Genomic DNA, 27354 nt, shown 5'->3' with positions numbered 1-27354 from the left:
ATCATAATTGTTTTGATTAAGAGTTGATGATTAAAAATTCATGACTTAGTATTGTTAACGAATAGGAAATAAACGTATATTTTATATATAATATACTTATATTTTGCGACGCCATCGCTGATACTATCAGCTCCCATGCCCTCACCTCCACAGACTACATACTATTTGGTGACCTAAACTTTCACCTGGAAAGCACCCACGACCGCAACTCCACAACCCTGCTAGACAACCTCATGAACCTAGGACTCAAGCAACTGGTCACCTCACCCACTCACTCAACAGGACACACGCTTGACGCAATTTTCACCTCCAGCAACCACGTTACTTTTACCCACATCACTGAACTCCACTGGACTGACCATCACTGCGTCCACTTCTCCTTCATGAACCCCCCCACCCACCACCAACAACACACCACACCCTACCAAATGTGGGACAAGGTCCCCATAGAACACCTGAATGCCAAACTCACACAAGCTCCACCCCCATCACCAACGACCCCAACATTGCTGCCCACAACCTCACACAATGGTTAACAACTTGCGCAGACTCCCTCGCCCCACTGAAAAGTAACAACAACCGCACCATCAAGACCGCCTCCTGGTTCACCACAGAACTCCAAGCCTCCAAATGTGAATGCCGCAAAATTGAGAAAGCATGGCGCCAAGAGCCCTCAATGAGCAATTTCTCCACCCTCAAAACAACCATACGCAAACACCACCAACTCATCCGGACCACCAAACGGTCATTCTACAAAGAACGCATAGATAATAACTCACACAACAGCAAAGAACTCTTTACCATTGTCAAACAGCTCACCAAACCCAAACCCAGCACCATCGACCCCCCTCAAACCCAAAACATTTGCAAATCCCTCTCCAACTACTTTCACCTAAAAATCTTAGACATACACAACAGTTTCACAGCATCCATACCCACTGCCACAGCCACTGACACCACCGTCATGACCAACAGCACAACACCCCCCCCCCCACACCAACCAACTACACACCTGGACCCCAACCAACGACGAAGAAACCGAAAAAACCATGAACTCCATCCACTCGGGCTCCCCCACAGACCCCTGCCCCCACAACATTTTCAACAAGGCCAGCCAAATCATCGCTCCCCAGCTCTGCGCCGTAATCAACAGCTCCTTCAACGCCGCAACCATCCCAGACACCTGGAAGCACGCCAAAGTCAACGCGCTCCTCAAAAAACCCAACGCAGACCCGGAAGACCTCACAAACTACCGCCCCATTTCTCTTCTCCCCTTCCCCGCCAAGGTCGCTGAGAAGATAGTGAACGCCCGACTGTCTCACTTCCTAGAGGAACACAACGCACTCGACACCTCCCAGTCTGGATTCCACAAGAACCACAGCACTGAGACCGCCCTCATCGCCTGCACAGACGACATCAGAACCAGAGTGGACAAGGGCGAGACTGTCGCTCTCATCCTTCTGGACATCTCTCTAGCTTTCGACACCGTATGCCACCAAATCCTCAGCGCACGCCTTTTTGACGCAGGAATCCAACACAAGGCCCTAGACTGGCTCACCTCCTTCCTCGCCGAAAGAACCCAGAGAGTTCACCTCCCTCCCTTCCAGTCCCCAGCAACCAAGATCATCTGCGGGGTCCCCCAAGGATCCTCCCTCAGCCCTACCCTGTTTAACATTTACATGGCCCCGCTCGCCAACATCCTCCTCCCCCACGGAATCACCATCATCTCGTACGCAGACGACATCCAGCTCATCATCTCCCTTACCAGGAACCCTTCCACCGCCAAGACAAACCTCCATGCCGGACTCCTCGACATCGCCAAATGGATGACAGCAAGTCACCTCAAACTCAACTCCAACAAAACAGAAATCATCATCTTTGGCCCCAACAAGACAGTATGGGACAACTCCTGGTGGCCCACCGCCCTAGGACCAGCCCCAACACCCTCCACCCACGCATGCAACCTCGGCATCATCTTAGACTCATCTCTCTCCATGGCCCAGCAAATCAACACCATATCGTCCTCCTGTTTCAACACCCTTCGCATGCTACGAAAGACCTTCAAATGGATTCCCTTAGAAACTAGAAAAACAGTCACACATGCACTACTCAGCAGCAGACTGGACTATGGCAACACCCTCTATGCTGGTACCACAGCCAAGCTTCAGCAAAAACTCCAGTGAATCCAGAACGCAGCCGCATGTCTCAGCCTCAACCTCTCCCGCCACAAACACATCTCCGCTGACCTCAGATCCCTTCACTGGCTGCCTATCAGCAGTCAATATCATTGTTAGATCTCAGTCCACTCCTCGCACTTCCAGATACTGTAAATGGACCAAGTGCAGATCAGAGCCTGAAATTATTGACCCGGTAGGCACCAAGTGCTGTGGTACAGCAGGTACCACTGATGAACGCAAGTAACATTTTGTTACAGGGACTGACAGCTTAGCAGCTGACCGAATGGTTGGACAAGCTGAATACCCCACAGAATGTTTTGAAAGGTGAGGAGCAGATCAATTGTGTCAGACTAAGCATGGAAGAGAATGAACTGGATGAGGGAACAATGGGGGTGAATAGATTAGAGTCATACACAGAAGCAGAGTTGAGATACTTATGTCCGAGAATTAAAAGAGAAGTGAGGAAAGTACAGCAGAGGTTAGCAGACTTGGCAGATAAGCATGACATAGAAATTGAGAAAACAAAGCATCTGAAGAGAAGCTATAGATTGGATTTTGAGGCAAAGGATTTTGAGCATATGAGGTCATCCGAAATGAAGGCACACCTCAAGGAATTACTGCGGAGTGCTCAGGTTTGGGGAGCATTAGGAAAGTGGTAAGGCAGTTGGGCAAAGAAGAAGGATAAAAGGAAACAAGACTCTGTAGAGGTGACTGAGAATGTACAACAGGGCAAGGATCCAGTAAAGATTTTACTGATGAGAGAGATTCCTGGGGGGCAGTTTGTTCACCATCTCCTGAGGTAATGAAACACTACAACAAGGGGATTGAGTTCTTGAAGGTGAGGATTTTGCCCCAAAACATTGATTGGCAGAGAATTGACAGGACAGTACAGGAGGTGAAGGAATCTATACATGCTTAGTATGAGAGATTGTTGAAGGTGTTCAAGGAGTACAGTGATAAGGAAGCAATTGAGCCAAAAGACATGCTGCATTTTGTGTTTAGGTTTGTGGAGGGACTGAGACCTGAGATACGTCAGATGATTAAGAGTCATTTGATTTGCTGGCAAGCAAAGCCAATTGATGAGGTATTGCAGTATGCAAAATACTCTAGTGACAAGATTGAGTTGAAGCAGAAAAAGTTGAAAGAGAAGGCGATGGTGATGAAGATTAAGGCAGCTCAAACCGGAGTACAGGGGACTTTTGTGCAACAGATGCCACAGCAGCAGGGAAATGTCATGTTCCAGCCTCAATTGAGAGGTAGAGGTCGTGGAGGCAATATGATTAGTGGTCCGGATATGAACACCATAGTGGTTTACGGTGATGTGCAGGAAATGTCCGGGAGTGTCCGATGATGGTGCCGGAGGGTGTTGTTCAGCACAATAATGACGTCAATGCATTTCAGACTATGAGAGGACCGAACTTTAGGGGTCCTAATCTAAATTTCCAGAATAATGTGAATCAACTGCAGAATTTTCAGCCTATGTAACAGGTGCAAATGCCCCATGCACAAGTGTCACAGTTGCAGCCGATGCAGCAGCAGGTTACCATGGTACCTAGACAGCAAATGCAGATACCTCAAGCCCTGATGGAACAGCAACAGATGATGCTTACTCAACAGGTCATATGTCAGAGACAAGACAGAAGTAGTAATGCAGTACACCAATTCCCATTACACAATGAGAATGAATTAATTGGTGATTGGGTGAATGATAGTTTGGATGAGGAGCCATGTGAGCTTGCTGCTTCCTTAGAAGTGGACCAGAGAGGACCCTATGTGAGAGTGAAGGTGATGGGTCATAAAGTTTCATTTTTGGTAGACACAGGAGCGACATGCTGTACAGTGAGAAGTGCAGAAGTTCCAAATTTGCCCCTTTCAGTTCGAACAGTTCAGGTTGGAGGGGTAGCAAATCATTCTTTGACAAACCCAATTACACATCCAGTGCAAGTTGAGATTGGCAATTTCCAGGGATTACATAAATTCGTAGTTTGTGACTAGAGTCCAGTATCCCTACTGGGAAGAGACTTGTAGTGTAAGACCAGGTGTCTGATTACTTGTTCTACCGATGGAATTGAGATCCAGACAAATAGCGATGCTGAGGAAGATCCAGCCCTAGAACCTGGGTATGAGACTACCAATGAAGAGTATCCCTTGATTGAATTTTCCCAATGTTCAGAGTAAAACAGCTTCATTCCGATTTGCAGGGAACAGTGCAAGAGAACGTGTGGGATTTGACAGGAAATAAAGTAGGTTTAATCAAAGGAGTGGAGCCGATTAAGGTCACATTAAAGCCAAATGCGGAGTTTCTGTGGCTTCCCCAGTATAATATGACAAAAGATGTACTGATGAAGGTGGCTCAGATAAGTGCAGATTTTGTGAAGCAGGGAGTTTTGAAGGAGGCGTTAAGCAGCCCATGTAATTCACCAACAATAGGGTTGAGGAAGCCATGTGGGAAAATTTGAATTGTTCAGGATTTGAGAAAAATAAATGACATTGTGGTCAAGTGTTGTCCCTTAGTGCCCAACCCAGCTGTAATAATGTTCCAGATTCCATGCTATGCAGAGTGGTTCACAGTGGTTGATTTGTCACAAGCATTCTTTTTTGTGCTTCTTTATGAGGATAGTCAGTTCCTCTTCAGTTTCAAATTTCTAGATCATGTCTACTGCTGGTGTAGACTTCCTGAAGGGTACACAGAGTCACCATCCTTGTTCAATCAGATCTTGGAAAATAATTTGGAACCATTAGAATTACCTTTCCAATCGACTCTGGTGCAGTATATTGATGATTTGTTGATTGCATCCAGGACAAGGGACAAGTGCAAGTATGACTCGATTGCCCTATTGAATCATTTGGGAAAGGTTGGTCATAAAGAGAGAGTTTGTGCAGAGCTCCAGCGTTGGGTATGCCCGACTACACAAAGCTATTCACATTGTTTTGTCATGAGCGTGATGCATGTTCATTGTCTGTCTTGACGCAGGTCCATGGAGGTGCTCATCGGCCAGTAGCATATTTTTCAGCTACCTTGAACCCAGTTGCAGCAGCCTTACCAGGTTGCTTGCGTGCCGTTGCTGCAGTTGGTCAGAGTCTTTCACAGTGTGAAGGAGTAGTGATGGGATATCCCTTGACTGTAATGGTCCCTCAATCGATTGAGATTTTGCTGACAAGGACGAAAACCCAATACTTGACTGGTGCTAGACTGACAAGATATGAAACTAGCATTTTGGGTGCTCCAAATGTGACACTGAAAAGATGTACAGTGCTGAACCCGGCAACTTTACTTCCAAGTGATACTACTGAAATTGAGAAAGAGGAAGATGTTGAACATGATTGTATCGAAGTAACTGAGTTGTGCACAAAACCAAGACCTGACATTAGAGATACCCAATTGGAAGAAAATGACCAAATTGTTTTTGTCGATGGTTCTTGCCTTAGAGACAGTACAGGGACATTGAGAGCAGGATATGCAGTGTGCACAATTACAGGTACCTTAGAAGCTTCCTGGCTTCGAGGAGTGTATTCTGCTCAGGTAGCGGAATCGGTCGCTCTTACTGGGGCGTGCCATGTTTCTGTTTAATTGAGAGTTACTATCTATACAGATAGCCAATACGGATTTCGAATAGTTCATGATTTTGGTCAGCTGTGGTCACAGAGAGGTTCTCTTGACCTCTACTGGGCCACCAGTGAGAAATGGTGAAAGAATAAAGGAATTGTTAAAATAAATGCAATTCAACTGCCTGAGAAAATTGCCGTGATGAAATGCAGTGTGCATCTAAAGTCACATGACTATGTTTCCTTGGGAAATGGATATGCGGATCAAGTCCCAAGGTTTTGCGCATTGAACTGTACATCATTCAAGGACAAGTGGGAATTGATGTCTGAAGAAGACACTACTTGTACGAGCTTTGCATAACAAGTGATCGAAACTTTGCAGAGTAATGTTGACAAAAAGGAGAAAAGGTCATGGATCAAAATGAAATGTGTTCAAAGACAAGATGAGCTGTGGGTATCTGAAGAGGGTTAGATGGTATTGCCAAATAGCTTGTTGTCCCAGATGGTGAGGTACTATCATGGTCAGGCACACATATGGAGGGACGCCATGGTTCGTTTGTTCACAATTGACTTGTTTAACCCCAAGTTTAGACAAGCAGCTGAAGCAGTATGCCATCGATGTGCCATTTGTCAGGAATTAAATGCGGGGAAAGGGACCGTGGTGAATTTGAGCCACATTGGAAGTGCAGGAGGTCCATTCTGCAGAATGCAATTGGATTTCATCGAGATGCCTGCATGTGGAGTCCTGAAATATGTCTTTGTGATTGTGTGCATTTTTAGTCACTGGATTGAAGAGTACCCTACCAGGAGAAATGATAGCCTTGCAGTAGCAAAATTATTGCTTAGGGAACTGATACCACGTTTGGGATTTCCGATCTCTTTAGAATCAGATAGGGGAATGCACTTCAATAACGAAGTGATTAAACTGTTGAGTGCAGCACTGAACACTGAGCAGAAGTTGCATTGTAGTTACTGCCCTAAAGCATCAGGAGTAGTGGAGCAGATGAATGGTACCTTGAAGTCACGAATTCCAAAAATGTGTGCTGCTACAAATCTGAAATGGCCAGATGCGTTGCCTTTGGTATTGATGTCAATGAGAAACACACCTCACAGGAAGACAGGATTGTCATCCCACGAGATTCTCATGGGCAGAGCAATGAGGTTGCCAGCAGTTCCAGCCAATGCACTTGTCAACATAACAGATGATATGGTGTTGGACTATTGCAAGGGTCTGACTGATGTGGTTCGCTCTTTCTCTTGGCAGGTGGAGGCCACCACACTGCCACCAATCCACGATCCAGGGCACAATCTGAGAGCCGGTGACTGGGTTGTTGTCCGCAAGCACGTACGCCAGACATGTTTGGAGACTCGTTGGCGAGGACCATACCAGGTGATCTTAACAACTACGACAGCTGTGAAGTGTGCAGGGATCCCGAACGGGATTCACGCGAGTTACACGAAGAAAGTGGCATGTCCATTGGATCATGAAGAAGCGTTGTTGAGAATACCAACAACTGTGAGACAGATTACAGCACCGGAACTGGAAAAGGAGCAAGAAAGAACTGAAGCTGAACCTGAGCTCGTTGAGGATGGTTCTATCACCCCTGTGAGAGACGAAAGTGAAGACCTCCAGGAGGGTTCAGAGGAACCTATTGCAACTGAACCAGCAGGAGAGTCAAGTACTGAGAGGGCTCTCCGAGAAGCAGACGATTCTGAGAGACAAACAGAGCAAGTGCCAGACCAAGAAGGGGAGGAAGTTGAGCAGGATCAAAGTCAAGGTGATCTGACTCCTCCTGAACCTGTTGCAGGTCCATCAAGAGAAAACACCAAAGAAAAGGAGAAGAGTTTGAGTCCAATTCTGAAGAGAATATTAACAGAAGGTACACAAAAAGGAGATAAGTGGCTGAATTTGCAAGTGGAGAAAAGGAAAAAGGTGATTGTCGATCAAACAACAGAGGAAGAGGTAGACACTACGAGAATAGAAGAACTGAGTCAAGGAGAGTTGAGTGGTGATCGAAAGTTGAAAAGAAAGAGAATAGCAAGTCGAAGATACACAGGTCCTGAATGGGCATATGCAACTACAAACGAATGGCAACATGAGTTTATGTCTTTTTGTTTTGATAGGAAAGTTCAGAGTCAGTATTTTGATGTGACCCGAAGAAGATTGATGAACTGAACTGAACTGTTTAAACAATCTGGAAACATTTTTGAGAAAGAGACTGATGAAATAACCAGATAAGACATTGATACCCTGATGTGACATTTGAAACTGACATTGACAAAGCTGCTAACCGATTTTGACAAGGAGAAGGGTTCCTGGAAGTGAAACTGAACTGCTGAAAGAAGAACTGTCTATTTTTTATTTTGCTGCACTTTTCTAAAGTTACTTCTGCTTTCTGATTCTTTGCAGATCATGGCTGATGTAGATAAGCAACTTAGGGATGTTAGGCGCTGTAAATATATGAGCCTCGGTTTGGCAATTATGTGTGGGATATTGTTTATAGTGTTGATTGTGTTTGTTTTTGATGCAAAAGGAGCCAACCATACTTCTGCTTTAGAGACTACTACATTAACAGCTTTAGAAAGATTTAAGTTAGATGAGAAGTATTTGCATGACTTTACTAATGTTTAAGGGTAACTTTCTTCAAATGTTTTCTATCGCTTATTGAGTGAGTACCTTGAGATGATGGATGCAAGGGATCGTCTTGTGGGTACGCAGATTCCTTCATCAGTCGAGTAAGGAATCACTTCCCATAGTCTTCCCCTAACCTATGGGATAAGTTGTAGTCTGTTACTAACAAGATTCTATAATCAAGAGTACATCCAATATTTTCTTTCCAATCACAACCTTGTGTTTTCGTTTGTTCCTATTATTAGGTATTTGAGTAGAGTAGCCAAGCATAATAACATAGAATTAGAGGATTCTTTGAACGCTAACGTTTGGGACCACTTATGCTCATAAAAATAACCTCACATGATTGCTTCCACCTTTAGAAAAGAGCTTCTTAGCTCACACTGATGACAGGAGAGAGGCACTCAAGGAGAGATTAGAAAAAGGCTTAGAGAAGAGGACTTATCAGAATGAATATGCTGACACTGCAATTGAAACACAAAGAAAATTAGCTTTAGATGCACTGCAGGTAGACAAGCTTTGCAGATATAGGCCTAAATCACGCACTGACACTTTATTTGTGGTACGAGTGAATGTAGGTATGTGTTTTTGTTTCAGAGTAAATGGGCATTTATGTTGAATGGACTGGACCCTGGGATTCCAGGGATCTACTATATTTGTGGATTTAATGCTTATTACGATCTTCCAAGAGGATTTGAAAAAGTTTCCAAAATTGACAGAATTACATCGTAAGAGACAGAAGAGGGAAACCTCTTCTGTGATAGTGGGAGATATATTTGGTGCGGTGATCCCTTCAGTGGGAGTCATCTTGAATTCAATTAAGATTCAAAAGTTGTCTACTATTTTGGATAACATGCTGACAAATTTATCAGGGGCTATACTCCAGATAGATACTAAATTGGCCGCGGATAGAGCTATGACTCTTCAAAATTGTCTTGCTTTAGACATTCTTTTAGTGAAAAATGGCAGAGTCTGTAACATGATTAACTCTAGGCATTGCTTTTCCTATATTCCTAACAACAGTAGAGAGATAAGAGACTTACTTACTAATCTGGCTAACACTAGTAGTGATTTGAAGGAGTTGAAAGAACCAGGGGCCATATGTACGAACACATTTTCCCATAGACATAGAATGGGTAAAACCCTTTGATATATCTGGCCCCAGGTGCTTGGGAAAAGGTTGGTAAGGTATTTGCTTCAGTCGGAAATTGGCTTAGTAGTATATGAAATGGGGTCCTATGGAAAAATATACAGGGAGTATTAATTGTCATAGTTTGCTTATTAGGATTATGGGGATTATGTAAATTATGCAAAAGGATTACATTAAAAAGGTCTAAAAATAATCAGAGGAGGGAAGAGAGAAATAGGGAAAGAATCTGTAGGGACAATTCAAGGAGAGGACACAATGTTGAAGAGATAGAATTGTGAATTTGTGGGTGGTAAATTTGGTGTGATGACATATTTAGTCATCAGAGGTGGGATTCTTAACGCAGGTGTCGTCATTAGAAATTATTAATGAATGTTTATGTGTTTTGAATAATGACTTATGTAGAAAAATTTATAACGTAGAAAAATAATGTGCACGTTTGAAAATGTGAAAATGTGACCTCGAAGAATGGCCACCAGTGTTCACGAAATGTATTAGATAATGATTAATCCACATGAAATACTGAAAATGTACTAGATTAATGTAGTAATCTGTTATACTAAAGGATATGAATTATGTTATTGTTAATTAATTGTAGGCCTTAACTTCGCGAGTGTCTTGGCCTAGTTTTGCAGGACTCATGCAGAAGCAGTATTCCTTAGCGTCTAATGAAAAATGCTGACAATATGAACTAACTGTGAAATGCTCATTGTTTTAATAAAATGATTAGTAGAAGCATACTATGAGTACCAACGGACAGGAGATGATGTCTCTAGCAATGTATCTAATAGTGTGTAATGTGCATGATATGTATTTTCGCAGGACTTGAACAATGAAGACACCGACTGGAGACGAAGATGCAACAATTTTGATACCTGACGAGCTGGATGATGAGAACATCGTAAGGCGGACCAATCAACGACATGAGAACTGTGAAATATTAGAATTCATAGATTTGGCAAAAGAACTTTATTGGGTAGAGTAATAATGTACGATTAATTGACCAATTGGAAATTGAGGGATGGTTTGGGGAACTTTGATATAACAATGTGACAGTGGAGACCAAATTTAGATTTGAGGAGATTCTAGTCAGACTTATCCTGATTTGGTGAGGTGATATTGAGGAGAGGAGATTCGAGATTCGGTCATTGGGCTCATACTCTTTGAGAGCCTGATGTTTTGCTGATCGACTAATGACCTGAAGACGAAGACTGATTCTGCTTGCTGACCCATACCGTGGATAGGTAGATATGACAATGACTGAATTGCATTTTTATGCCTTTTCCTTCTAGGTACCAACTGCTCTGATTTAGAGCTTTCTTTAGGTAGATGTTTTCCAAATTTGTGTTCTAAATTGTTTTGCATGAAGCCCCACATGCTGATGCTAATTAGGGTTAATTGAGGTTACTTACATGACGACTGACAAATTACAGGGACAAATGGTTTGACGGACTATCTTGCTGAACTTAATGGATGTCATATTTTTACTGAATTGGGTTTTATTAATACATTATGTTGAAGCATTAGAATGTCTTTTGATTCCAGCTTTGATTAGGTCACATTTTCTGTGACTTGCTGATTAACACGTATTATCAGAATTGTTTTGATTAAGAGTTGATGATTAAAAATTCAGGATTTAGCTGGTCATTATGAACACGGCGGAAACAACCACCGTGTTCATGCTGGCGGTCAAAACACTGACCGCCAGCGACCCCGGAACCCTGCCGGCCAGATATTGAACTTTTCTGTTTCCACCCGCCGGCTCAAAGAAAGGCTCTGCCGGGACATTGACGGCGGTTCCATGCCTTTGTGTGGCAGTTGCACCCGTCGTGCAGATCACTGCCCGAAATTCGGGCTGCCAGGCTGCTTGACGGCGGGAGCCTGGCGGGAGCCTGGCGGTGGGTGACGGCTGCCATTGGCGGCTGTCACCATGTGCATTATATGGCGGTTCGGCCCACCATGCGGCTGGCGGCTTCAGCCGCCACTGCCGGCATGGCGGACCGAACCGCCATGATCATAATGAGAGCTTTAGTATTGTTCACGTATAGGGAATAAACTTACTAAACTTATACCTATAGATGTGGTTATTCATGACCGAAAAGTCATTGTGAGTGAAAATTACTGACTCCATTGACTGTTGAATTGACTGCCGGTTATTGACTATTGTGTATTGATTTATGATTCTGTGTCAAAACTATGGTAAGAACACAGTATGTGAATCAAGAGGTTCATCAACCTGTACGCGTCCCCTTGTAAGTTTACTTACCAAGGACCGACGCGCCAACACACCTACATCTGAACTCTCCTCAAATAGAAAAACCTCCACCTATTGGATCTAGTAGACTACAGGCCCATATCAAATATGCCATTCTTATGAAAACAAATTCTAGAGAGCAATGTTTATTCAACTCTCTAACTTTACAGAACATTAAGGCTTCATTTTAGACTAACAGTCCAGCTTTAGGCCAGGCAGAGGCACAGCGTCATCCATCATAACCATCTGGGATAATCTAAAACTCACAGTGGACAAGAATGGAGTAGCTGCCTTGTTGCTTTTGGTATCGGCTGCATTTGATTGTGTCTCCCACCACACACTACTACAAAGACTCCACAGTCCTTGAATCCTTGAAAATGCTCCAAAATGGATTCCTTCTTCTCAGAGACAGACAAAGTGTAGTCTACCTACCACCTTTCACATCACCTCCTTACCTACAACACTGTGGCATTTCAGGGGTCATCATATTTCCTCTATTCTGCAACATCTACCTAACTTTATTACCAAATCTGATTCAATCATACAACCTCACCTGGTACAACTGTGCCAATGACACGCACATCATTTTAAAAACGGATAGCCTCAAAGACCATCCACATTTTACTACTTGATGACTGCCTCTGTGCCATAAACACATGGCTAATGAATAACAATCTAAAGCTCAATACTGCAAAGTCAGGGATTATGGCCTGTGGACATTTTCAAGACTACCAGCCCACTGCCATATGGCCTAAAGAACTTGAAGCCCCTCCAACAATAGCTAGAGAAGCTACAAAACCTAGGAGAAACCATGGATTCAGATTTATCCATGATACCAAATGTTTACATCACATTGAGTGCTTTATACACAAGGAAAACACTATGTTGCATTTTCCATTACTTTGCACACCAACATAGACTGCAAGCCATCCTTGCACTCATAGCCTGCTCCTTGGCTCACCAGCATTTGTCATATGCAAAACAAAAGTCATCCAAAATGCTGCTGCAAGGTTTCTTCCCCCCCTTCACCCATGATAATTCATTACTCTAGTCCTGCAATCCCTCAACTGTCTACCTATAGCTAGAAGGCCAATTATTAAGACACTCTGCATTATCCACAGAGCATCCCAAGGAAAACGAGTGCTATAGCTACAAGTTAAATTCAAGTAGTACAATCGAAACTGAGCACTATGCGCCAGGTGTGCACCACTTATCATCATACCACTTTAGCATAAGAAATCTGTAGGAGGCACTACTTGGTCAGTACAAGCCGCCAAGCTCTGGACCTCACTACCAGCTAACATTAGAAGTGCCCAGGAGCATATACACTTCCAAAGATAGTTCAGAACATGGCTATTTACTAGATAACTGTTCCACCCACACCCTGACAGCAGAGCCCAGAAAAGAGTTGTACACTAATGTACAATCCTCAGCTTACAATCTACAAACTGGAAACAAGTCCACCATCACACTGACTTTGATATGCAGGTAAGCTAGGATAGGCTGGCCTATGGTTTGCCATGGTATTATATAGTTATGTACTTGTTTAAATAACATTTATGGCTATAAAGCAGCAAATTGTAACTTATACCTCTTAAATTCACTCAAGACGTATCTGCTATCAGGGTTATCTGTCACCAGCACAGAAAACAAACATCACCAAATGAACAGGCATGGAATAACGTAATTGCTGTACAATTAAGAGGACTTTAATATAGTCCACTGTTGCAGGTCCTGAAAATCGAATAAAATAATAATTTCTTTGAAAAGGCGGGGGGCTTCAAAGTATTCATTGCCCAGGGCCCCAAAAATTCTTAAGGTGATACTGCTTCTGCCCGAAGAGCACTCATGACGTTGTTCTCTGTAGGCGTGGGCATTGTGCACAGTGGGTACAATGAGCAAGAACTATTCTCTGCAGGGCTGTCTCCAGCGCAGAGAAAGCTTCATGAATACAATCATCCCGCTGGTTACCAATAGCCAGGAAGCTTTGCAAAACACCCTGGGTTGCATCATGTAATGGCCACAAAGCTTCTCGGACACGCCATGCAGGGCAATGTCTAATAGAAGTGAACACTCTACTAAGACTTCTCCAAAGTGCAGGCATGATCTGCAAGTTTGTCTCTAAAAGGTATTCATTCTCTGCACAGTGATCTTTGAAGGGTCTTCAAGCTGGACACAACCGAGTGAACAGAACAGGCAGTCCTATGGCCTTCGACTGGCCGGAAGAGTCGGAGGTGCCCTCAAAATGGAGGCATCAAATGGATAAAGCTTAGCAGTTATGCTCTGGAACGCAGCCACAAAAGGACACCCCATCCCTTCACAAAGGGTAGGGCAGGAAAAAATATGCTCCAAATCTCAGACAAATCAAATGCACTCATACTCAGCTCACATACCTGTGTGACCACCAGCTGGAGACTCCCTGACACCAGAACTTCAGTACACCACACATCCTAATATGGACCTAGTGCCCTATATCATGGTCTGTGCTAACTCAAACAAACTCCTTACTGCAGTCCCTCTTGGAATCCAATACAACACCACACACCCTCATATGACATGCGTCTTCCTAAGGCCCGACCAATAATACCTATAAACATAGACCTCCATTAACTTCAGGTCTTTTAGTGACTTTGCTACACTGGTGTAAAATAAAGGGAAATAAAGATCCCTGGGCCAATTAGAATGCTCTATTTTTGAGTTGTCGCTCCCACTAGATTCTCAGAAGACTCATGGACCAACAGTCCAGATATAGAATTATTTTTAACCTTAATTTCTCCAAAATTAATGAACAGATTTACACCAAATCACAAAAAGAACAATCTATGGACCATGATCTAGCTTCCTGCAAAATTTAGAGAAATACCGTTCAGCAGTTTTTGCAGTAGCCCTTCTTAAAGAAGTCTATGGAAAATTCATGGGGATGTTACATTTTTAAACTGCCCTTTTTTCTTAGCCCTCCCCACCCTTGACAGATCACCACAGAACTTTCCATAGACAAGCTAGGCAAAAAATAGCAATTTTTTAAAACGTTTTGTGGGGATTCGTCAAATGGTGCCAGAGTTATTAGCAATATAAAAAGCACTTTTCCTATGGAACAGCTGACCTTACTATAGGTGCCCAGTGGTGACTGCCAGTAGGTAATATATTTATATGTCTCTGTGTATGTAGACATATAGATATATATATGTGTGTGGGTGTATTGTTCCTGTGAAGGGTTAACTTTCATAGATCTGCTCTAAGGGACTTATTTTTCATGCCTAATTCCATGCACATATCACCCCCAGCGTTGCACACAGGTTTTAGGTGTTTGTTGTTGAAAAAATATTGTATATGGTCGCAATACTTGCAGTGAGCTTTCAGTCTGCCCATTGCTAATCATTGGTCGGCATCCTTGTCAATCTCATTTGCTTTATTCTCATTCAATGGATTTCTTTCCTTTTCTTGTGTTTGTCTCTCCATTGCAGCATCACTTCTTTAGGATCCATCGGATTAGATGACTTATATCCATGACTTCCATTGCTCCAATTCAGGGCACTACTTTTGAATTTTTTTTTCAGTACTCTAAGTGAGTGCATGTGGTTTCTTGGTCATGTCGATGTTTGCTGCTTCTGGCCTCTAATCCTCAACTACTGATGCTCTGTGCTACTAGCCCCCTCACTTTATATTTTGCTTCCCCTTCTGCCTAGTTGTTAGGTCAAGCGCGCAGGCACTTTGAACTGCTGTTGGCATTGTGGGCTTTTAACCACACCCATATCACGCCCACCACTTTCACTCGTTCGTGGGCTTGCCTTTCAGAACTCACTTGATGCCATTGGTAAATGCTTTACGTATGCCCCGCCTTGCAGCTGTTCTTGTCACACCTTGCAGGCTTCTCCTGTTAAATGGATAATTGCACAATTGCCTATAGACTTCAGCGTGGGTGAACTTCTTTTTTTCTTTTGTCTTGATGCTTCTCGCTGCATGCTGCTCACAGCGTGAACAGGCACAACAGTGTGAAATCGTTGTATAAATCTTACCTGTTAATTCAGAATATTTTGTACAGATACAGTGCACTTTTAACTTTTCTTCCACCCACATGAAATTAGGATAAGCCTCTTTATTCTGTATGTTTCTTATGCTGTTGCTCCCCTTGTATACGGCCCTTGGCGGGCCTCAAGCGTGTTATGGAGGTTCACAAAATAAACAAAAAATAAAGTGCCTGTGGCCTGGCTACCTGGTATTTATTCCATCCTAGCTTGGCAGATTGAGTTTTCTGTCCTTTCAGCTGACACAAGGCATAGCATAACATAATACAATATAACACAACACTGCATAGCATATTTTAACACAACATGGTATAGCATAGCATAACGTAACATAACATAACGCAACATAGCATAGCATACCTTAACATGGCATAACATAACATAACACAACGTAGAATAACACAACATAACACAACACAACATCACATAACAAAATATAACACAACACAGCATAGCATAACACTACATAGCATTCTATAACATAACACAACATAACAAAACATACCATAACATAGCATAACACAACATCACATAGCATACCATAAAACATCATAGCACAGCATAACATAACAAAACACAACATAGTACAGCATATCATATCACGACATAACATAGCATAAGATAACACAACATAACACAATATAACACAACATAGCATAGCATAACATAACACAACATATCATACCATAACACAACATATCACAACATAGCATAACATAACACAACATAGCATAGCATAACATAACATAACATAATACAACACAACATAACATAGCATAACATTACACAAAATAGCACAACATAACACAGCAAAACACAACATAGCTCACGTTAACAGGCACAACAGCTGGAACTTATTGTATAAATCCTACCTGTTTATCCAGAATATTTTGTAACGCTACAACGCACTATTAACTATCGTTCCACAATCATGAAAATAACATAAAACAACATAGCATAACATAACACAAAATAACATGGCATAACATAACACAACATAACATAACATAACACTACATAACACTACATAACACAACATTGTAAAACATAACACAACATAACACAAAATAGAACAGCATAACATAACACAACATAGCATAGCATAACATAACAAAACATACCACAACACAATATAACACAACACAGCACAGCATTGCATAACACAACATAGCATAACATAACACACCATACCACAACATATCATAGCATAACACAACATAGCATAACATAACATAACACACCATAAGACAACATAGCATAACATAACACAGTATAACTCAACATTCCATAGCATAACATAACACAACACAACATAACATAGCATAACATTACACTACATAGCACATCATAACACAGCAAAACAAAACATAGCTCACGTTAACAGGCACAACAGCTGAAACTTATTGTATAAATCCTACCTGTTTATTCAGAATATTTTGTAACGCTACAACGCACTATTAACTATCTTTCCACAATCATGAAAATAAGATAAGCCTCTTTATTCTGTATATTTTTTATGCTGTTGCGCCCCTTGTACACTGCCCCTGGGGGTCTCAAGTACGTTATAGAGGTTCACAAAATAAAGAAAAACTATGTTCATGCGGCCTGGCTGCCTGGTGTTTATTTCGTACTAGCTTGACAGATTGAGTTTCCTGTCTCTTTAGCTGACACAAAGCATAGCATAACATAACAGAATATAACACAACATTGCATAGCATAACATAACACAACATAGCATAGCATAACATAACACAACATACCTTAACACAACATAGCACAACATAGCATAACACAACAGAACACAACATGCCATAAAATAACACAACATAATACAACATTGCATAGCATACCATACCATACCATAATACAACATGGCATAATCTAGCATAATTTAACATAAAACAACATAACATAGCATAGCATAACATAACACAACATAACATAGCATTACATAACAGAATATAACACACCATAGCATAGCAAAACATAACACAACATACCATAGCATAACATAACACAACATAACGCAACATAGCAAAGCATAGCATAACATAACACAACATAGCAATGCATAACATCACACAACATAATATAACATAGCATAACATAACACAACACAACATAGCATAACATAACATAGCGTAACATAACACAACATAATATAACACAACATAGCATGACATAATATAACACTACATGACATAACACAGCATAACATAACACAACATAAAATAACACAACATAAAATAACACAACATAGCATACCATAACATAACATAACATAACATAACACAATATAACACTACATAACACAACATAAAATAACACAATATAACATAGCATAACGAAACACAACATAGCATTGCATAACATAACACATCATAGTATAACATAACACAACAGAGCATAGCATAACATCACACAATATAACACAACATTGCATAACATAACACAACATAGCATAGCATAACATAACACAACATAGTAGAGCATGACATAAGATAACGCAACATAGCATAGCATAACAAAACATAAGACAACATAGCATAACATAACACAACATAGCATAACATAACACAACCTAACACAGCATAGCATAGCATAACATAACACAACATAGCCTAGCATAACACAACATAAGGCAACATAGCCTATCATAGCATTACACAACACAAGACAACATAGCATAACATAACACAACATGCAACATAGCATAACATACCACAACATACCTTAACACAATGTAGCATAACATGAAATAAGACAACATAACATAACACAACATAGCATAACATAACACCACATAACATAGCATAGCATATCATATCATAACACAACATAACACAACATAACACAACATAGCATAATACAACATAAGACAACATAACATAACACAACATACAACATAGCATAACATAACACACCATGGCTTAACACAACCAAACACGGCATAATATAACACAGAATGACACAACACAACATAAGACAACATAGCCTATCATAGTATAACACCAAATAAGACAACATAGCATAGCATACCATAACACAACATACAACATAGCATAACATAGCATAGCATAGTATGCCATACCATAACACAACATGGCATAAAATAGCATACCATAACACAACATAGCATAAGCTCACATAACATAGCATAACATAACTCAATATAACAGGATATAGCATAGCAAAACATAACACAACATATCATAACACAACACAACATAGCATAGCACAGCATAACATAACATACCATAACACAACATAGCATAATATAACACAACATAACTTCGCATAACATAACATAGCATAACATGAAATAACATAGCATAGCATAACACAACATAATATAACACAACATAGCATGACATGATATAACATTGCATAACACAACGCAGCATAACATAACAAAACAGAACATAAAGTAACACAGCATTGGATAGCATGACGTAACACAACATAGCATAGCATAACATACCACACAGCATAACATAACACAGCATAACATCATACAAAACAGCACAACAAAACACAATATCACACTACATAGCACAACACAAAATAACACTACATAAAATAACCCAACATAGCATAACATAACGTAAGACAACATTGCGTTGTATAACATAACACAACATAGCATAGCAAAACATAACACAACATATCATAGCATAACATAGCTCAACATAGCACAACATAACATAACACAACATAATACAACATAGCAAAACATAACACAACATCGCATAGAATAACACAACATAGCATAACATAACACACCACAACACAATAAAGCATAACATAGCACGATATAACAACACAGCATAACATAACACAACATAGCATAGCATAACATAACACAACATGGTATAGCATAACATAACACAACACAGCATAGCATAACAAAACACAAGACAACATAGCATAACATAACACAACACAGCATAACATAACACAACAAAACACAGCATAGCATAGCATAACATAAAACAACATAGCCTAGCATAACACAACACAACATAGCATAACATGAAATAAGACAACATAACTGTGGCAGTGGGTTCTCTGCCCATACTAGTGAAGTAGTCTTTGGACACAGTGGGAGGGCAGGATTAGTAAAGGGAAAAGGGGTAGTACATAGGTGCTGTGAGGGGGGGGTAGGTTTACCAGGGTTCCCTTTCATTATATCACCCTAAGTGTACGGTGTCAAATACGGGCTTCTACTGCCTTCGCTCCCCTAAATAGGACTGTTCTCGTCACAGTCCTCACACAAGGTGACGGTTAGGTCAATCATAGAGTGGTTTAGTCGCTACAACGTTTGTGCCCATTACCTCCTCCCACCACCGCACCCCCTCTTTTACCCCACAGTGATTGATAGTGGCCCCTGAGGTAGGACTGTACCTGTTTTAGCCATGCCCCTCCAGGGACGTGGCCGGCAAGTGAGTCCGGTCGTTGTGGCCCAGCTTCGGGGTACGGCATCTTGAGGTCGGCGCTCACTCTCCTTCTTCCTGGTCCCGGATCCCTTGTCGGTCTTTCTCTTGTTTTCTCCGTCTCCTCTCCTGCTCTACTTCCTCCTTCCGGATTCTCCTTTTCAGCCCGCTCCAGGTCCCGGATATCCGGGTTTGAAAACGCTCTCCCTGGCTTGTTTCTCCCACCGGTGCCCCCGGAGGATTGATTGAGAGGGCCGGGGTCGGACGTCGCCCGGTTACATACCCTTCCCCTAGAAGGAAGCTGTTCCAGATCCTGATCAACAGGCTACCGTGATAAATAGTCGGCGTTGCCCATGAGTGTTCCGGGGAGATGGTGTACCTGAAAGGTAAAGGGTTGTAATTCCATGAACCAACATAGAATGCGTGGATTGGTGTTCTTATGCCGAGACAGCCAAGTAAGGTAAGCATGATCTGTGTATAGGAGAAACGGACATCCCAACAGATAAAATTGGAGGCTTTCAATGGCCCACTTGATGGCCAGGCACTCTCTTTCTATTATAGGGTATCGTTGCTCGCGAGGAAGGAGTTTCCTACTGATGTATACAACAGGGTGACAGTGGCCTTCCTCGTCTTTCTGAAATAACACAGCACCTATGCCCACATCTGAGGCATCAGTTTGGAGGTGAAACAATTCCTGGAAGTCAGGGCATCTCAATACGGGTTTAGTAGTGAGGCATTTTTGTAGGAAGGGATAGCTAAACTGCTGGGAAGGGGTCAGGCTGGATATCTTTGCGGGCTGTCCTTTCCTCAAGAGGTCAGTTAACGGGGAGGCTGTGGTGGAGTATTGGGCAATGAATCTCCTATAATACCCTACTAACCCTAGAAAGGAGCGTATTTTTTTTTTTGTAGATGGGGCTGGTACATTAAGGATTGCCTCAATCTTACTCAATTGTGTTTTGATCTGGCCCTCGCCTATATGGTAACCCAGATAAGCAATTTCTGTATAGGCTAAGCGACATTTCGCTGGATTTGCTTTCAGACATGCTTGTTGCAATGTACTAAAGACCTCATCTTGGTGGCCTATGTGTTCCCCCCAGGTCTTACTAAATACCACTATATCGCCAAGATACGCGGCAGTATAGGTATTGTGATCTCGTAATAGAGTATCCATGAGTCGTTGAAATGTTGCCGGATCCCCGTGTAACCCAAAAGGGAGTACTGTGAAATTATAGATTCCTGAAGGGGTAGAGAAAGCTGTCTCCCTCTTTATCTTCGGCTGAAAGGGGTATTTACCAATACCCTTTTGTGAGATCAAGAGTGGACATGTAACGGACTTTTCCTAATTGTTCTATTTACTCGTCTACTCGCGGGATAGGGTAAGTATCAAACCGGGATATTGCATTTAATTGTCTAAAGTCTATGCAATAACGGATAGACCCGTCTGGTTTGGGTACAAGCACCAGGGGCTGACCGAAGGTTCTATCATACCCATTTGCAACATCTTCTCTATTTCTGTTTCAACTACCTGTTTTCTTGCCTCTGGGATACGATAAGGGGGTAGGCGAATTATTTTTCCGATGTTTAGAAAGGAGAAGATTTAACTGTTTTTGTTGGTCTGGTCGGAGGTCAGTGTTTCAGAGGGGCTCTTCGGGGTGTATGTCTGGGTCTGTGGGACATAATCCAATTTCTAACTCCTTTTCCGTAGTGACCAGAAACCCAGTGGTGGGAGCCGGTGGGCCTCCATCGGGTTCTTCCCATTTCTACAATAAATTAATATGGTAGATCTGAGTCATTTTGGGACTGTCTGTCGTTTCTATTCTATAGGTCACAGGGGTTACTGCTCCTAAGACCGTTTATGGTCCCTGCCATTTTGCTATCAGTTTATGCTCAGAACTAGGTAACAATACAAGGACCTTTTACCCAGGTTGTAGACATCGGACCTGGGTATTTCGGTCGTAGTATTGCTTCTGTTTTTCTTGTGCCCCTTCAAGATGTATTCATACATCTTCCCATATTTCCTGTATCTGAGACTTAAGCTGTTTGGTATATTCCAACAGCTCTCTTCCCCCCCCTCTTCTTCCTCCCAAGTTTTATCCGCCATATCCAGTAGAGTCCTGGGCTGTCGCCAGAAAACCAACTCGAAAGGACTATGGCCAGTAGAAGCCTTATAGCGTATGGGACTGGGGTAGCTTCTTATCCCAGTCTCTGCCTGTTTCTGAGATGCCCTTTTTCAATAATGTTTTTAAGGTGCGGTTATATCTCTCGACCAGGCCGTCAGTTTGGGGGTAGTAGACTGATGTTCTTATGTGCTTTATCCCTATAATTTGACATATCTGTGACATGAGATTCGACATGAATTGGGCTCCCTGATCCGCCAATACTTCCTTAGGAAACCCTACTAGTGAAAAGAATCCAACCATTCGATGCGCTACACTCTTGGTGTTCATACTAGTGATGGGTATCGCTTCAGGGCAGCGGGTGGCATAGTCTACTAATACCAGGATATATCTATAGCCTTTTGATGAGGGAATAAGAGGACCTACAAGATCCATACCTATACGTGAAAAGGGAATGTCAATAATGGGCAAGTGATGTAGGGGAGCCCTTTTTCTGGGGCCAGGATCCACCAACTGGCATTTTGGACATTGTTGACAAAATCGGCAGATGTGGGAGAACACCCCGGGCCAACAGAATCGACGTAACAAATACTCCTCTGTTTTTTCCCTTCCATACTGTCCCCCCCGTTTGACTATGGGCTAAGTGCAGGACCTGCATGCGATAGGGTTCTGGGACTGTTAGCTGTCTCTTTTCATGGTTGTCACGGGTCGGGATCCTACAAAGGAGGTTTTTGTCAACTAGGAAATAGGGACCTGCCTCCCCGTTATCTCAGTTTTTGCCACTCTCCAGGCCTGCTAAAGGCTGGGGTCTTCTCTTTGGCTATTACGGAAAGGCGGGAGGGAGACCACAGCAACTTTTCTCACATTTACCCCTTTTTGGTCTTTGTTCTTTGTGTTATATAGTTTCTGTTCCTCTCTCTTCTCCCTTTTACTGAGCTTGCGTCGCATGGTACTTGGGCTGATTGGTTCTTCAGAAAAAGGTGTGTCTTTCCACCAAGGGTCCTTTTGACCCTGGGTTTGTGTACCCTCTAAGAGGGCCTCGAAATGAGCATAGTCCGTGCCAATGATGACTTCCTCTACTAAATGTTCAATAACCCCCATTTTCATGCTGTCTCATCTCTCTCCCCATTCTAGGGTGATGGTGGTCATGGGGTATTCCTTCACATCTCCATGGATACAACAGATGGTCACAACCTCCCCTGGAACGATGGTGTGGTAGGCCACAAGACTGGCCCGGATGATTGATTGGCTACAACCTGAGTCGACCAGAACAGTGGTCTGACGTCCGTTCACTATCATTTTTCTTCGATACTTAGGATCATCCTTTCCGGTATAGTATACCCTTCCTCGGGTGACGCCGTCCTCCATGGGTTTGGGTTTTTCTTCCTTATTGGGACACATACGGGCGATGTGACCCCATTCGCCACAGCTATAACATTGAGGTTGTTGACTTGGATATCTCTCAGATGCCCTGGAATTTCCGCTCTCTTCGCTGACTTTCCTGTGCAAGGGTCAGTAGAGGGAGGAGGTAGAGCGGTTTGTCAAGGGTGTCCTACGGCTGGGCCCAGTCCTGAAGTCCGTAGACCGATGATAGGTGCAAGCCAGATCGATTGCTGTTGTGGTGTCTACGTTAGGGTGTTGTTTGATCCAGCTCCTTGTGGCGCTGGTAAGGCCTCCAAGTACTGTTCCAGCAAAACGATTTGTATAACATCCTCTCTGTCTGTACCTATCGGACCCAGCCACTTCAATCACAGGTCTTTCACACGATAATAGAGGGCCCGGGGATTCTCTGAGGGAACCCACTTGATTTTCCAGAATCGAAGTCGATAATGTTCTGAATCAAACCCAACCCGTTCCAAAATGCTTTTCTTTATTTCAAAATATGGAGTTGTCCCCCCAGGGCTGACCACCTGGTAGGCTGCCTGTAGGGTACCAGTTAATAAGGGGGCTACATACTGTCCCCAGCGTTCCTGAGGCCACGTGGCCGAGGTGGCCACCCTCTTGAAGTCTGTAAAGAAGGCGTCTGGACCCTCCCCTTCTTGATACCTTTGTAAGACTGAACTCGGTACATTGGGGTGGACTCTGGTTGCCGCGATTGTATCCGTCAGTGTCTTTAGGGCATTTTCATGGACCAACTAATTGTTAGCCATTATTATGGCCTGATTTTTTAACACGTCCTGTAGCATTTCCCGTTCTGTTTTGGTCTCCCTTTGTTGTTCCTCCCACACAATCTGAAGGTGGCGTTGTCCCTCTGCCAATTGTTGTATCATATCCTCATTGGTAGGTTTCGTCTCCATGGTAAGTACACCACCTTGCCCTCACAATCCCACTTCTGACACCACTGTGGCAGTGGGTTCTCTGCCCCTACTAGTGAAGTAGTCTTTGGACACAGTGGTAAGTTTGAAGTTACGTGGTTTATTGATTTAGTGCTAACAATCTTCCCTTTAATCCTTAAGGTTCTTATAGTCTCTCTTATTTCTTCTCTCTTTATAGGTCTTCGGTCCCGGATGGCGTGTCCTCAGTCCGGATGGCAGCGTGTTTGGAGAACAGCGGGATTTCGGAAGAAAACAACAGAGAACACAAGGTAAGGATGGGCCTTGAGACTGGGAGGGCAGGATTAGTAAAGGGAAAATGGGTAGTGTGTAGGTGCTGTGGGGGGGGGGGTAGGTTTGCCAGGGTTCCCTTTCCTTATATCACCCTAAGTGTACGGTGTCAAATACGGGCTTCTACTGCCTTCGCTCCCGTAAATAGGACGGTTCTCGTCACAGTCCTCACACAAGGTGACGGATAGGTCAAGCACAGAGTGGCTCAGTCGCTACAACTTTTGTGCCCATTACCTCCTCCCACCACCGCTCCCCCTCTTTTACCCCACAGCGATTGATAGTGGCCCCTAAGGTAGGACCGTACCTGTTTTAGCCACGGCCCTCCAGGGATGTGGCCGGCAAGTGCGTCCGGTCGTTGTGGCCCATCTTCGGGGTTCGGCGTCTTGAGGTCGGCGCTCGCTCTCCTTCTTCCTGGTCCCGGATCCCTTGTCGGTCTTTCTCTCATTTTCTCTGTCTCCTCTCCTGCTCTACTTCCTCCTTCTGGATTCTCCTTTTCAGCCCACTCCAGGTCCCGGATATCCGGGTTTGAAAGCGCTCTCCCTGGCTTGTTTCTCCCACCGGTGCCCCCGGTGTATTGAATGAGAGGGCCGGGGTCGGACGTTGCCCGGTTACAATAACATACCACAACATTACCCACATAATTCCACACCACACCAAATGCATCCACTCCATTCCAAACCAAAACACATGGGAAAAAAACATTGTCATTTACAACACCAATAGCTCTAACTCTAACTAGTGCGAGACCGATTGCATTGCAGATGCTTGTTTTCAACTAAATCTTCCATTGCTCATGAGCCCTTACCCATTGCTCCCAGCTGTGCTCGCATGCTGACTACTCCCTCCAACCTCCTTAACCCCCCATCCATGGCTACCCTAGTCTAATGTTTTTTTAAAATATATATTTTATTCTTTATTTTTAGAATGGAGGGCAACTGGAATTTGTTACCGGGTCAGGCCTTTGTGTTCCATGTGCTTTTACACTTATTTTTTTTAAACTTACAGCTCCAATGTTGGCATTTGCCACCTTAGAATGGTAAATTAACCTCTTTAGTGCAGGCATCGGCTACTGGCCGATGCCCACACTACCTCCCTCGTGTGAGTCACAACCAGTGGCTGACACCAGGGGGGGGGTTAAAAAATACCCCGGGAGACACAGAAGATCTAACGTGTCTCCCTCCCCCCCTCCCCTTTCTGATGTCAGCGCGCCGTTTTGTTTTCTCCATCCGAGCGCAGCTGCGATCGAGGGCCAGTAAACCACATTAGACACCAGGGATTTCACTTGGCGGGGTCGGCCCCCTCGGCAAACGGGCCACCACCCCTCCCGGGGGCATATTTTAAAATCAAAGGTAGGTGTTCCCTGGGGGGCATGATCGCGCACGATTTAAAAAAAAAATTTTTTACATGGGGTCGCAAGTGTGCAGGGTGACCCCCTGCTAAAAAAGGTTTTGTAAGGCAGGCACCTGTGTTTTTGTTCCTGGGCTTGGCGTCCATATAGGGAAACATACCAAACCAAGACATTTCTGAAAACTAGACATCCGGGGGATTCCACAGAGGTGTGACTTGTGGGGATTCCCCAAAGTTTTCTTACCCAGAATACCCTGCAAAGCTGAAATGTTGAATAAAAACTCTATTTCTCTCTTGCATTTCTGTTACACAAACTACAGGAATATGCTGGGATCCGTGTTTCCCCACCTGTCCTGATAAAAAAAAACGACCCCACCTGAGTGCCTGTACCTAGTGCCTGCGTCAGGAATGGATCACCCCAGGGTCAACAGTTGCCCTCATGTAACAACCAACATTGACTGTTGTGTGATCTATTCCTGTCGGGGGAACTAGGCCTACCCACACAAGTGAGGTACCATTTTTATCAGGAGACTTGGGGAAACGCTGTGTGGAAGGAAATTTGTAGCTCCTCTCAGAATCCAGAACTTTCTGTCACCTGTGAAGAAAGTGTTTTTTTTGCCAAACACTGAGGTTTGCAAAGGATTCTGGGTAACAGAACCTGGTGAGAGCCCCACAAGTCACTCCATCTTGGATTCCCCTAGGTGTCTAGTTTTAAAAAATGCACAGGTTTGGTAGGTGTCCTTAAGTGCCGGCTGAGCTAGAGGCCAAAATCCACAGCTAGACACTTTCCAAAAAACACATCAGTTTTCAATGTAAAAATGTGATGTGTCCGGGTTACGTTTCCTGTCGCGGGCATTAGGCCTACCCAGGCAAGTGAGGTACCATTTTTATCGGGAGACTTGGGGGGACACAGAATAGCAGAACAAGTGTTATTGCCCCTTATCTTTCTCTACATTTTTAACTTCCAAATGTAAGCCGGTGTGTAAAAAAGAAGTCTATTTGAGAAATGCCCTGTAATTCACATGCTAGTATGGGCACCCTGGAATTCAGAGATGTGCAAATAACCACTGCTT

At 43.1% G+C, this 27354-nt stretch overlaps 1 protein-coding gene across 1 annotated transcript in view; it reads right to left on the bottom strand.

Moving 5' to 3' along the window:
* The window catches only part of ADAM8 (ADAM metallopeptidase domain 8), a 230967-nt gene extending 210634 nt beyond the window's left edge, over positions 1-20333 (bottom strand). Inside the window, exon 1 of the mRNA XM_069240829.1 lies at positions 20186-20333. Coding sequence (XP_069096930.1) covers positions 20186-20198 — 13 coding nt within the window. The 5' untranslated portion in view covers positions 20199-20333. The remainder of the gene's footprint in view (positions 1-20185) is intronic.
* Between the last annotated feature and the right edge of the window lie 7021 nt (positions 20334-27354).

This window comes from Pleurodeles waltl, chromosome 6, assembly GCF_031143425.1.
Source record: "Pleurodeles waltl isolate 20211129_DDA chromosome 6, aPleWal1.hap1.20221129, whole genome shotgun sequence".
Taxonomy (NCBI): Eukaryota; Metazoa; Chordata; class Amphibia; order Caudata; family Salamandridae; genus Pleurodeles; species Pleurodeles waltl.
Note: the sequence above shows the minus strand (reverse complement) of the source record. Positions and strands in the feature narration are given on the sequence as shown.